The 14,366-nt window shown below is 41.9% G+C and overlaps 1 protein-coding gene across 1 annotated transcript in view; it reads right to left on the reverse strand.

Moving 5' to 3' along the window:
• The window catches only part of LOC121553342 (arginyl-tRNA--protein transferase 1-like), a 166,814-nt gene extending 153,140 nt beyond the window's left edge, over window positions 1–13,674 (reverse strand). The window contains exon 1 of the mRNA XM_041866380.2: window positions 13,527–13,674. Coding sequence (XP_041722314.1) covers window positions 13,527–13,632 — 106 coding nt within the window. The 5' untranslated portion in view covers window positions 13,633–13,674. The remainder of the gene's footprint in view (window positions 1–13,526) is intronic.
• Window positions 13,675–14,366: the final 692 nt, after the last annotated feature.

A 14,366-nucleotide genomic window follows, 5' to 3' on the forward strand; every position in this document is an offset into this window, starting at 1 on the left:
GTGGAGGTGTTGTTTCCTACCTTCACCACCTGGGGGCGGCCCGTCAGGAAGTCCAGGACCCAGATGCACAGGGCGGGGTTCAGACCCAGGGCCTCGAGCTTAATGATGAGATTGGAGGGTACTATGGTGTTGAATGCTGAGCTATAGTCAATGAACAGCATTCTTACATAGGTATTCCTCTTGTCCAGATGGGATAGGGCAGTGTGCAGTGTGATGGCGATTGCATCGTCTGTTGATCAATGGGGGCGGTAAACAAATTGAAGTGGGTCTAGGGTGACAGGTAAGGTAGAGGTGATATGATCCTTGACTAGTCTCTCAAAGCACTTCATGATGACAGAGGTGAGTGCTACAGGGCGATAGTCAGTTCAGTTACCTTTGCTTTCTTGGGTACAGAAACAATGGTAGCCATCTTGAAGCACGTGGGAACAGCAGACTGAGAAAGGGAGAGATTGAATGTCAATAAACACACCAGCCAGCTGGTCTGCACATGCTCTGAGGACGCGGCTAGGGATGCCATCTGGGCCGGCAGCCTTGCGGGGGTTAACATGCTTAAAATGTCTTACTCATGTCGGCCACGGAGAAGGAGAGGCCACAGTCCTTGGTAGTGGGCCTCGTCGGTGGCACTGTGTTATCCTCAAAGCAGGCGAAGAAGGTGTTTCGCTTGTCTGGAAGCGAGACGTCGGCGATGTGGCTGGTTTTCCTTTTGTAGTCCGTGATTGTCTGTAGACCCTGCCACATAAGTCTCGTGTCTGAGCTATTGAATTGCGACTCCACTTTGTCTCTATACTGATGTTTTGCCAGTTTAATTGCCTTGTGGAGTGAGTAGCTACACTGTTTGTATTCTGCAGATCCTCTCAAGCTCTGTCAAGTTGGATGGGGAGCGTCGCTGCACAGCAATTTTCAGGTCTCTCCAGAGATGGGGTTCAAGTCCGGGCCACTCAAGGACATTCAGAGACTTGTCACGTGCCACTTCTGCATTGTCTTGGCTGTGTGCTTAGGGTCGCTTTTCTGTTGGAAGGTGAACCTTCGCCCCAGTTCGAGTCTTGGTGGTTTCAAACTTCTTCCATTTAAGAATGATGGAGGCCAATGTGTTCTTGAGGACCTTCAATGCTGCAGAAATGTTGTTTTGGTACCCTTTCCCAGATCTGTGCCTCAAAAAAATCCCGTCTCGGAGCTCTACGGAAAATTCCTTCGACCTCATGGCTTGGTTTTTACTCTGACATGCACTGTCAACTGTGGGACCTTATATAGACAGGTGGGTGCCTTTCCAAATCATGTCCAATCAATTGAAGTTACCACAGGTGGACTCCAATCAATTTGTAGAAACATCTCAAGGATGATCAATGGAAACAGGATGCATCTGAGCTCAATTTCGAGTCTCATAGCAAACGGGTCTGAATACCTATGTAAATAAGATCCGTTTTTTACTTTTTAATACATGTGCAAAAATTTCTAAAAACCTGTTTTAGCTTTGTCATTATGGGGTATTGTGTGTAGATTGATTAAATAAAGAAAGCCATCAATTTTAGAATAAGGCTGTAACGTAACAAAATGTGGAAAAAGTCAAGGGGTCTGAATACACTGTATGTACACTACCGTTCAAAAGTTTTGGGTCACTTAGAAATGTCCTTGTTTTCGAAAGAAAAGCACATTTTTTGTCCATTAAAATAACAAATTGATCAGAAATACAGTGTAGACATGTTTAATGTTGTAAATGGCTATTGTAGCCTACATAGGCGTACAGAGGCCCATTATCAGCAACAATCAGTCCTGTGTTCCAATGGCACGTTGTGTTTGCTAATCCAAGTTTATCATTTTAGAAAGCTAATTGATCATTAGAAAACCCTTTTGCAATTAAGTTAGCACAGCTGAACACTTGTGCTGATTGAAGAAGCAATAAAACGGGCCTTCTTGAGACTAGTTGAGCATCTGGAGCATCAGCAATTGTGGATTTGATTACAGGCTCAAAATGGTCAGAAACAAATAACTTCTTATAATATGTATAATAATAAAGCTCATTTTTCTTGATCTCTTCATTATTATTAATGATGATCATCATTGTCATTAGTAGGCTTAGTATAGCAGCCTTGTATAACCACCATTGAGCTAAAGGCCTAAGCGCGTATCCTGTTCAGCCTTAATAACAACTTACTTAGGCCTATATTTCAATACTTATATAGGCTACTGTATCAGTCAATCATTCCTTCGTTCATGTCTTCACACACATCATTCATGATTTGAAATGCAATTAAGCATTTTAGTTTTAAAATAAAGCGAGCCTTGAGTAATTAGCTTAAACAATTCATAAACCATTACAATTTGGAAATTGCATTCCCGAATGAATGCGACCGTTGTCTTGCTGTAAAAAAGGCTTAACAAAAAAATAAAACGTTAGACTCTCTGGTACCCTCAATTTATTTAGTGTCGTTTACATTGTTCCTAACAGTCAGAAAAATTATATTGTAATCTAACAGCACCGGTTTGGCACACATATTATGCACACAGCACTTGCTCCTTACCTTATTTTTCTTGATCTCCAGTATTTTCCACAACTAGTCAAATGTATTCCACACATCTGACTTCCCCTTTACCTCATGAGGAACCAGTAACCTAAACATTCCCCCCTTTGTAATTTATTGGTCACATTCTCTGCATCCACTTTACTATTATGGTGTTTGGCATTTGTTATAACCAATTTATTGATGTGATTATGATATGCTATAGGTCAGGCCCTATTGGTCACGTGCATTCGATGCATACATGTGTCACGTAAAGAGAGCAAGGGTTGAAGGAATAGGGAATGTTTTTCCTAAACAAATGAGGGTTTTCGGTAACATTCATTACAGCCATTTCTGACTGAAAAGTATGTTGCAGCTTCAGCAACACGGACAGCGCAATAAACACTGTGGTGGTCACTGCAGCAGGGAGGAGAGAGAGACAACAGGTGCTAGTCACAGTCACTCGCAGTCTTTATTTTTTTCACAGCGCATAAAGTCTGAGCCCGGCACAATCAAATGAATTGCTGGTCGGACTCCCTGTAGTCATTTGTGTGTCTTAATTATTTAATCAAACAGTGTGCTTAAAGCATCAGACAAGCTCAGTGAATAGTGTTGATTTGATTAAAACAAACACATAGGATGGGGGTGCGGTTTCAACATGGCTACGTAAAGATGTGTTCCGAGGCCTCTCCACTAAGGGCTGATACTTTTATGTTTTAACCTTTTATCAAAACGAGAACACACTTTGCACACCTACTGGCTCTAGCAACATTTGGGTGGCATTCTTGGATATGTCTGGAACTGGGAAAACGAAACGGTAAACAAGACACGACAAAGACTAGCAACAAGATGGCGGATGCTAACGTTAAGAGATGCTAGTCACCATCAGCGCAGAAGTGGCTACACTACGCTCTGATTTCATGACCGAACTTTGTTCCTCTGTGTCAAGTCTACAAGATTAAATTATGACAGAAGTCCAGTCAACTATGGCGACACTACAAACAACTAAAGTAACAACCCCCCAAAAAAATAAAGGATATGGAAACGTTGTTGACCGTCATCGATAAGCGGCTTACCGAATTAGAGACCAAAAACAGCGAGCTCACATCCGAGACCGTGAAGCTAATGGTTAGTCTAGATCAGGGGTGTCAAACTCATTTTAGCTCAGGGGCCACATGGAGGAAAATCTATTCCCAAGTGGGCCGGACCGGAAAAATCATGGTATATACAACTTAAAAACAACAACTTCAGATTGTTTTCATTGTTTTAATACGATCAACATACAACATAAAGCTGGAGCCTGAGGACAGTGTGTCCAAAATAGTACAAGCACAACATCACTATTAATCATAAAACACGTCAAGTTTATTTGAAAATTCTAAAGAAAAAGAACACACAAACACACAATGCCTCAGTGATTAACAGAACTGTTTCACAGATCACAGAACTATATCAGGGTGTCATTTCTCAGGCAGAAATGTAGATAAAAATAATGAAATCCTGTTCCCCAAACAAGTGCAAGAACCACAGAGTCAAGAATAGGTTAAATATTCAAATAAAATAAAATCAATTAAAAACAATAGCACATCAACATAAAAACATAAACATAAATCTGAAAGCGTTGCTCAAACTCCCGTAACAGTCCCGTTATTTTATCTTTGAACCGCTTCATGTCTGCCACATGTTGGGTCGCGCACACATTTTTCAGACAGGGGAAGTGAGCTGCATCACCACCGGCAAGTTGCGTCTCCCACAATGACAGCTTCAACTTGAAAGAATGTATGCTGTCATAATACTGCGTGACAACTTTGTTGCGCCCTTGCAGCTGTTTGTTCAAGTTATTCAGGTGCTCTGTAACATCCACCATAAATGCAAGGTCCGGCATCCATTCTGCGGAATGAAATTCTAACACTGGTTTGCCCTTTTCTTCCATGAACTGTTCAATTTCTTCTCGTAAATCAAAGAAACGCCTCAGCACAGCACCTCGGCTTAACCATCTTACCTCAGTGTGGTATGGCAGGCCATAGATGTGGTCTTTCTCTCTGAGAAGGCTGTCAAACTGACGGTGATTCAGGCTTCTGGATCGGATGAAATGAACAGTTTGGATGACCACCTTCATGACGTTATCCATCTTTAATGACTTGCAACACAAAGCCTCCTGGTGCAAAATACAGTGAAAAGTCAAAAAATCACGTCCTCCATTTGCAGATTGCACTTTCTCTCTGAACTTTGTCACAATGCCTGCTTTTTCCCGATCATTGAGGGCGCACCATCTGTAGCCAGGCTGACAGCGCGGGACCAGTTCACTTCGACCCTGTCCAGCGCGCCGACGAGTGCGGTATAAATATCAGCTGCTGTCGTTGTATCTGTCATCGGCACCAACTCCACGAACTCCTCGGTGACGGTCAATGTGTCATCAACTCCGCGGATGAAAATGGCCAATTGTGCAACATCTGTAATGTCCGTGCTTTCATCAATTGCAACTGAAAACGCAATAAATGACTTTACTTTTTGCTTCAACTGGCTGTCCAAATCCACTGAAAGATCGGAAATCCTGTCTGCAACTGTGTTTCTTGTCAGGCTGATATTTGCAAAAGCCTGCCGCTTTTCAGGGCACACAATCTCCGCTGCCTTCATCATGCATGTTTTTACAAATTCACCCTCACTAAATGGTTTTGAAGCCACTGCGATTTCATTAGCAATGAGGTAGCTAGCCGACTGATGTCTCGGCTGTGAGTAAACACAGACTGCTGTTTCTTCAGACCCGCCAACAGTTCATTCACCTTCTCTCATCTCCGCTGTCCTTGAAAGTTGTCATATTTGTCGGCATGAAGACTCACATAGTGGCGACGAAGGTTATATTCTTTCAGCACTGCAACATGCTCTGAACACACCAAACATACAGCTTTCCCATTCAATTCCGTGAATAAATAGGATGACCATTTTTCTTGGAACACTCTGCACTCTGCGTCCACTTCTCTTTTTTGACAGAGACATATTGGGGCAATGAGGGTGCCAAAGCACATAATGTTAAAAGTAGAAGCCGTAATAAATATTGCGGGCAAAACAAAGTAGCTCATTGGCTGCACGTGCTTGACCTACTTGCTCTGCCCCGGTATAAACAGTTTGCTTGCTTAACACAACTGCTATTGCGCCAACCAGTGGACGCAATTGGAACAGCAGTTTATTTAAAAATTGCAGCGCATTTTTATACTTTACAAAAATATTAAAAACTTTTTAATCATCTCGCGGGCCGGATTAAACCCGTTTGCGGGCCTGATTCGGCCCGCGGGCCGTACGTTTGACACCCCTGACCTACACTGTTTTCTGTCCCGTTACTAACAGGAAGCCCACTAAGGGTTTTTAAGAAGAAAATAAAGTTTCAATGTGTCCGATGTTGAATAAAGGGGAATTAACATAGATCTATTGACATGTGGATGAAAAATGAATAACCTTTTAAATTGTCCTAAGCATTATCCCTATTGCACTCATATGCACGTACCCGAACACACACACACCATACAGTCAGCATATAATTTTAAAAATGAAAAAATAAAAATGAATATAGCCTAGTAATTGCGGACCTTTGCCTACCTTGAGGCCCAACTAAAGGAGCAAATTAACAGGAACTTCATTGAGCTTTGGCTTATTCATTCAAGAAAAAATGCAAGAACCTCAGTTCTGTAAATGAAAAGCTTAGTAACAGTACACCATAACGATTACTTTGTATACCATGGTATGGTAGACGGTTCTATCCCGAGGTAGTCAGCCATCTATATGCGGTGCATGGACTGCCCAAATAGGGAAAATAAGTTACTCACGTTCACGTCCATAAGCTGACCATGTGTGCACCCTAATAACATAACTAGCAGCCTTCACGGATCTGGGTTCTGTGCCGCTGTGGAGTAGATATTGTCCCGGTAGAAGGTGAGCGCAGACTGGGTGTTGTCAAATGTGTGGCTAGCCCCCTGGAAATTAATCCTCAGTTTAGCCAGGTGTATCAGGCCAAATCTGACTCCTGCCTTGTGAAGGTGGGGTTTCACATCTTTGTATGCAGCTCTGCGTCTTGCCAGGTCTGCCGAGTAATCTGGGAAGATATGGATCCACTTGCCATTGTGGTTCAGCTGTCCTCTTTCGCGGGAGGTCCGAATAATTTTCTTGTTGGTCTGGAAGTAATGTAGGCGGGCCAGCATTGCTCTGGGACGGCTACCGGGCTGTGGTTGGTTTTGCCGGTAGGGATGCGCCCTGTCGATGACTGGGGGCCTGTCAAATGTCTCTCCGCCGAGGAAGTCTTGCAGGAAAGAGGCCATGAACTCTGTAGGATTATGCCCTTCCGTCCCTTCTGGGATTCCGACCACGCGTATGTTCTGTCTCCGGGAACGGTTTTCCTGTTAATCTAGACCAGGGGTGTCAAACGTCCGGCCCGCGGGCCGGATCAGGCCCGCAAACGGGTTTAATCCAGCCCGCGAGATGATAAAAAGAAAAAAAATATATATATATATATTTATTTTTTTGTAAAGTATAAAAATGCGCTGCAATTTTTCAATAAAATAAACTGCTGTTCCAATTGCGTCCACTGGATGGCGCAATAGCAATTGTGTTAAGCAAGCAAACTGTTTATACCGGGGCAGAGCAAGTAGGTCAAGCACGTGCAGCCAATGAGCTACTTTGTTTTGCCCGCGATATTTATTACGGCTTCTACTTTTAACATTATGTGCTTTGGCACCCTCATTGCCCCAATATGTCTCTGTCAAAAAAGAGAAAAGTGGACGCAGAGTGCAGAGTGTTCCAAGAAAAATGGTCATCCTATTTATTCACGGAATTGAATGGGAAAGCTGTATGTTTGGTGTGTTCAGAGCATGTTGCAGTGCTGAAAGAATATAACCTTCCGCCGCCACTATGCGAGTCTTCATGCCGACAAATATGACAACTTTCAAGGACAGCGGAGAAGAGAGAAGGTGAATGAACTGTTGGTGGGTCTGAAGAAACAGCAGTCTGTGTTTACTCACAGCCGAGACATCAGTGACGCTGCAGTGAAAGCTAGCTACCTCATTGCTAATGAAATCGCAGTGGCTTCAAAACCATTTAGTGAGGGTGAATTTGTAAAAACATGCATGATGAAGGCAGCGGAGATTGTGTGCCCTGAAAAGCGGCAGGCTTTTGCAAATATCAGCCTGACAAGAAACACTGTTGCAGACAGGATTTCCGATCTTTCAGTGGATTTGGACAGCCAGTTGAAGCAAAAAGTAAAGTCATTTATTGCGTTTTCGGTTGCAATTGATGAAAGCACGGACATTACAGATGTTGCACAACTGGCCATTTTCATCCGCGGAGTTGATGACACATTGACCATCACCGAGGAGTTCGTGGAGTTGGTGCCGATGACAGATACAACGACAGCAGCTGATATTTTTACCGCACTCGTCGGCGCGCTGGACAGGGTCGGAGTGGACTGGTCCCCGCTGTCAGCCTGGCTACAGATGGTGCGCCCTCAATGATCGGGAAAAAAGCAGGCGTTGTGACAAAGTTCAGAGAGAAAGTGCAATCTGCAAATGGAGGACGTGATTTTTTTACTTTTCACTATATTTTGCACCAGGAGGCTTTGTGTTGCAAGTCATTAAAGATGGATAACGTCATGAAGGTGGTCATCCAAACTGTTAATTTCATCCGATCCAGAAGCCTGAATCACCGTCAGTTTGACAGCCTTCTCAGAGAGAAAGACCACATCTATGGCCTGCCATACCACACTGAGGTAAGATGGTTTAGCCGAGGTGCTGTGCTGAGGCGTTTCTTTGATTTACGAGAAGAAATTGAACAGTTCATGGAAGAAAAGGGCAAACCAGTGTTAGAATTTCATTCCGCAGAATGGATGCCGGACCTTGCATTTATGGTGGATGTTACAGAGCACCTGAATAACTTGAACAAACAGCTGCAAGGGCGCAACAAAGTTGTCACGCAGTATTATGACAGCATACATTCTTTCAAGTTGAAGCTGTCATTGTGGGAGACGCAACTTGCCGGTGGTGATGCAGCTCACTTCCCCTGTCTGAAAAATGTGGCAGACATGAAGCAGACATGAAGCGGTTCAAAGATAAAATAACGGGACTGTTACGGGAGTTTGAGCAACGCTTTCAGATTTATGTTTATATGTTTTTATGTTGATGTGCTATTGTTTTTAATTGATTTTATTTTATTTGTATATTTAACCTATTCTTGACTGTGGTTCTTGCACTTGTTTGGGGAACAGGATTTCATTATTTTTATCTACATTTCTGCCTGAGAAATGACACCCTGATATAGTTCTGTGATCTGTGAAACAGTTCTGTTAATCACTGAGGCATTGTGTGTTTGTGTGTTCTTTTTCTTTAGAATTTTCAAATAAACTTGACGTGTTTTATGATTAATAGTGATGTTGTGCTTGTACTATTTTGGACACACTGTCCTCAGGCTCCAGCTTTATGTTGTATGTTGATTGTATTATAACAAAGAAAACAATCTGAAGTTCTTGTTTTTAAGTTATATATACCATGATTTTTCCGGTCCGGCCCACTTGGGAATAGATTTTCCTCCATGTGGCCCCTGAGCTAAAATGAGTTTGACACCCCTGGTGTAGGTACTGTTTTTTGGGTCTGTCATTTCATTTGGGGACTCAGCAGTGGGGGTTTTCAAAATTGTATTTTGATGTTTTATTTGAGTCTTATTAATTGATTTGTTTATGTGATGCACTACTCAGTCTGGGTTAAGTTATTCTTTAATACTACTGTAACAAACAGTTCATTTAAAGCAGTCTACTGGAATGTTCGGGGCAGTGGGCATGTGGTCAATAGGAAGAAAATTCGAACATTCTTAAAAAAGGAAAGGGTTTCAATTGCTATGCTACAGGAGACCCATTTATCTTCAACAGAACATGCTAAGCTGAATAGGGACTGGGTGGGCCAGCTGTACTTATTTTAGTTTAAACAAAAGAGGCTTTGCCATCCTTTTAAATAAAAATGTCACATTTATATTTGAGCACCAAGATACAGACCCTGAAGGACGATTTTGACTACAGGTAATATACTTGGTCAACATATTCCTATAGTAAATGTATATGGCCCGAACACACTCACCCAAATTTATGTCTGACATGATTTTATTATTTAAATCAGCACTGCAAGGGACTTGGGTTTATTTCAGGAGATTAACTGTACTTTGGATGAACTGGATAAATCATCAACTGCTCCAGTCTCGAATAATAGAGCCTCAAATACACTTAGAAACTTTTGTGATTCATCTGGTCTCATATGGAGAGACCTAAATCCTAATGTCAGAGACAATACTTTCTACTCTAGACCCCAAAATTAATATTCTAGATTGGACAATTTTTCCATGCCCTCTACTTACATGCATGTTGTCCAGTCGTGCTATTGGTTCTATAGTAATTACTGACCATGCCCCTGTGTATATACACACACTGCATTTGGAAGGTATTCAGACCTCTTCAATTTTTCCACATTTTGTTACGTTACAGCCTTATTCTAAAATGTATTAAAATTGTTTTTTTCCCCCCCTCAATCTACACACAATACCCCATAATGACAAAGCAAAAACAGGCTTAGAACATTTAGCTAATTGAAATACAAAAATTTACTGAAATACCACATTTACATAAGTATTCAGACCCTTTACTCAGTACTTTGTTGAAGCATCTTTGGCAGTGATTACAGCCTCGAGTCTTCTTGGGTATCACGCTACAAGCTTGGCACACCTGTATTTGGAGAGTTTCTCCCATTCTTCTCTGCAGATCCTCTAAAGCTCTGTCATGTTGCATGGGGAGTGTTGCTGCACAACTATTTTCAGGTCTCGCCAGAGATGTTCGATCGGGTTCAAGTCCGGGCTCTGGCTGGGCCACTTAAGGACATTCAGAGACTTATCCCAAAGCCACTCCTGTGTTTTCTTGCCTGTGTGCTTAGGCTCGTTGTCCTGTTGGAAGTTGAACTGTCGCCCCAGTCCTGAGCTCTCTGGAGCAGGTTTTTATCAAGGATCTCTCTGTACTTTGCTCCGTTTATCTTTGCCTTGATCCTGACTAGTCTCCCAGTCCCTGCCACTGAAAAATATCCCCACAGCATGATGCTGCCACCACCATGCTTCACCGTAGGGATGGTGCCAGGTTTCCTCCAGACGTGACACTTGGCATTCAGGCCAAAGAGTTCAATATTAGTTTCATCAGACAAGATAATCTTGTTTCTCATGGTCTGAGAGTCTTTAGGTGCCTTTTGGCAAACTCCAAGTTGGCTGTCATGTGCCTTTTACTGAGGAGTGGTTTTCTTCTGGCCACTCTACCATAAAGGCCTGATTGGTGGAGTGCTGCAGAGATTGTTGTCCTTCTGGAAGGTTCTCCTATCTCCACAGAGGAACTCTAGAGCTCTGTCAGTGAGCATAGGGTTCTTGGTCACCTCCCTGACCAAGGCCCTTCTCCCCTGATTGCTCAGTTTGGATGGGCAGCCAGCTCTAGTAAGTCTTGGTTGTTCCAAACTTCTTCCAGTTCAGAATGATGGAGGCCACTGTGTTTTTGGGGCTCTTCAATGCTGCAGAATTTTTTTTGGTAACCTTCCCCAGATCTGTGCCTCAACACAATCCTGTCTCAGAGCTCTACGGACATTTCCTTTGACCTCATGGCTTGGTTTTTGCTCTGACATGCACTGTCAACTGTGGGACCTTATATAGACAGGTGTGCCCCTTTCCAAATCATGTCCAATCAATTGAATTTACCACAGGTGGACTCCAATCAAGTTGTAGAAACATCTCAAGGATGATCAATGGAAACAGGATGCACCTGAGCTCAATTTCAAGTCTCATAGCAAAGGGTCTGAATACTTATGTTAATAAAAGGTATCCTTTAAAAAAAAAAAAAAGTATACATTTGCAAACATTTCTAAAAACCTTTTTTCACTTTGTCGTTATAGGGTATTGTGTGTAGATTGCTGAGGGGGAAAAATAATTTCATCCATTTTAGAATAAGGCTGTAACGTAACAATGTGAAAAAAGTAAAGGGGTCTGAATACTTTCCGAATGCACTGTATGTTACTCCAAATCTTAAAAGACCTGTTCACTTCAAATTATATGTCTTTGCTCACAAAGATGAAACAGGACCTGGTTAACTGGTCTACCCTACCAAACTCTCTTTTTGGAAGGATGAATGTCGTCAGGATGAATATCCTTCCTCGGCTAAATTAGCTATTCTAAAACATCCCCTGCCATCCATCTCAGTCCATTTTTCATAAAATGAATGCCAATATCTCTAAATATATCTGGAACAATAAGAAACCTAGAACCAAATTTACCAAACTAATTAAGTCTAAGGAGGGGTCTCTTTGCCAAATCTGCAACTATATTACTGGTCTGCTCAGATCAAGCACATGATTAGTTGGTGCCTAGACAGATGCCACTCACTTTGGGTTGGGATGGAATCAATTGCATGTCATCCAAGAGCATTAGCTTCCTTACCATTTATTAATAGCTTTGAAAAGATCTGGGCCTTATCTGACTATTTTACAGTACATAATACACTCTTAGCTTGGAAAGATGCAAGGAGGTACTTGCAGATTCCAGACCATAAATCACTCTGGTCACCGATTGCCCTTAATCTAGATGTTGTTGGGGGTTAACTGCCTTGCTCAAGGGCAAAACGGCAGATCGACGTCCATGTCACGTCAACTGCGCCCAGGGAGCAGTTGTTGTTGGGGGTTAACTGCCTTGCTCAAGGGCAAAACGGCTGATTTGATTACACAAACAGAGACAGTTACATTAGACCCCCCCTTACGGTGTCAACAGATTTTCAAAATATGTTTTTAGTCTTATGTCAAGCAATGAAAATTCTAAATTTGGGGGGCCAAATAAAATAAAACCCGTGGGCCACCACTATAGTGCCTCTGAATGTTTACAGTACAGTATTTTAGTTGTTTATCCTACAGTTAAATGAAGTCAACAAAGAGGCCATGAGTAATATCATGTCTCTTGAACGTTGGGGCAAAATGTAGATTTAAAACAGACATACCCAAAAGTAATAATTCTTCATGAGATGGCCATAAACAATAACTAGTAATGCTGCATCATTCTAGAAAGGTCTGGAACTCACATTTCTCAGTATGAAAATGTATGCACTCACTAACTGTAAGTCGTTCTGGATAAGAGTGTCTGCTAAATGACTAAAATGTAAATGTAACACATCATTCCTGTCTGTGGAAAACTGTTGTTTACCCCTCCTGACCTGAAAACACTCCCAGCTCAGAGCCCACTCACTGACTTGACACCTAGCTAAGCCTCTCCTTCCTGACAGTGTTGACACGCCATGTGAGGGGGACAACTGCATGTTGTACTGTAAGTTACACATGAACATGAAGGGCAGCAGCAGCAACTCCTCAATCTTGTTTGGAAAATTCAGATGATAGAATATGAATTAAAAACACAGGCTCCCTAGCCTTTTCCTAACTAGCTAGCAACCTGTATGAAAAGTTGTTCAAGCTCGTTAGGATAAATACAATTAGCTAACTAGCTGCAGTGATAACTTTTATAACGTTTAAGGAATGGGGCAGTTCCACTCCTTATGTATTTTGTATCCTTTTTGGATACATACATTTACTTCACATAGTTAGGCCTAACTAACGAATAGGCTATCATTTTGAAGTGTGGTCAGCTGTCCAAGCAGCCAAGTCATCACAGTGCTACCGTTAGCTAGCAAGGTTAGCTTGGTGTGCTTGACTAGCTAGTTAACGTTACCAACTTGTTTATTAACTATGATGTCAAATAACATGCCAAAATATTTCAACTCGGTAACGTTAGCTGTGTTTGGCTAGCAAACAATTATTTGACGGCTAGCTAGCTAACTAACTAGCAAACGGACTCTTTGCTGTTGGAAAATGGCTGGCTAACGTTAGCTAGCTGGCTGGCTGGCTGGCTAAAGTTAGCCAGCTGTCAACGACGAGGCCTTTACGAAGCGAAGGATAGTACAATAAAGTTCACCCTGCGATTTTACAAATCAACACTTACCATGAGAGAAGTTCCCCTTCTCATTTTTACAATAACCACAGCGGTAGCCATCATCACCCCCGAAATATTCCACTATCGTACAGGAGCTACCTGCTGCCATATTCATTTTCTTCTTCTTCTTCTTCTTCTTCTTCTTCTTCTTCTTAGTGATGGGTCATTCGCGAACGAACGGCTCCTTTTGAACGGATCTTTATGGTGAACGTCATTTGGCTCCCTGATTTGCATACTGCTGCTTTTTGAGCTCAAAACAACGTTTTTCTGCAGATAGGTTGCAAAATAAATATATAAAGAGGGTGAACAATAAATAGTTGGAAGAGCGCGTCAATCTGGTCCACGCAGTTTGTTGTTGTTGTTGTAAAAAAAACAAATTTGCAGGCCATCTAATAATTTGGCCAGGTGCAAATGTATTTTAAGTGAATTTCACCATCTGACAAAAAGGTAGCCTACCTTTTGGGCTTTACATTGAAGATTTGCATTTTTTTATGGTTCTAGGCAGTGGTGTACAGTACTTAATTAAAAATACTTTAAAGTACTATTTAAGTAGTTCTTTGGGGTATATGTACTTTACTTTACTATTTATATTTTTGACTACTTTTACTTTTACTTCACTACATTCCTAAAGAAAATAATGTACTTTTTACTCCTTACCTTTTCCCTGACACCCAAAAGTACTAGTTACTTTTTGAATGCTTAACAGGACAGGACAATTGTCTAATTCACACACTTATGAAGAGAACATCCCTGGTCATCCCTACTGCCTCTGATCTGGCAGACTTACTAAACACAAATGCTTTGTTTGTAAATGATGTCTGAGTGTTGAAGTGTGCCCCTGGCTATCCA

Source organism: Coregonus clupeaformis, chromosome 37 (assembly GCF_020615455.1).
Source record: "Coregonus clupeaformis isolate EN_2021a chromosome 37, ASM2061545v1, whole genome shotgun sequence".
In the NCBI taxonomy this organism is placed as follows: Eukaryota; Metazoa; Chordata; class Actinopteri; order Salmoniformes; family Salmonidae; genus Coregonus; species Coregonus clupeaformis.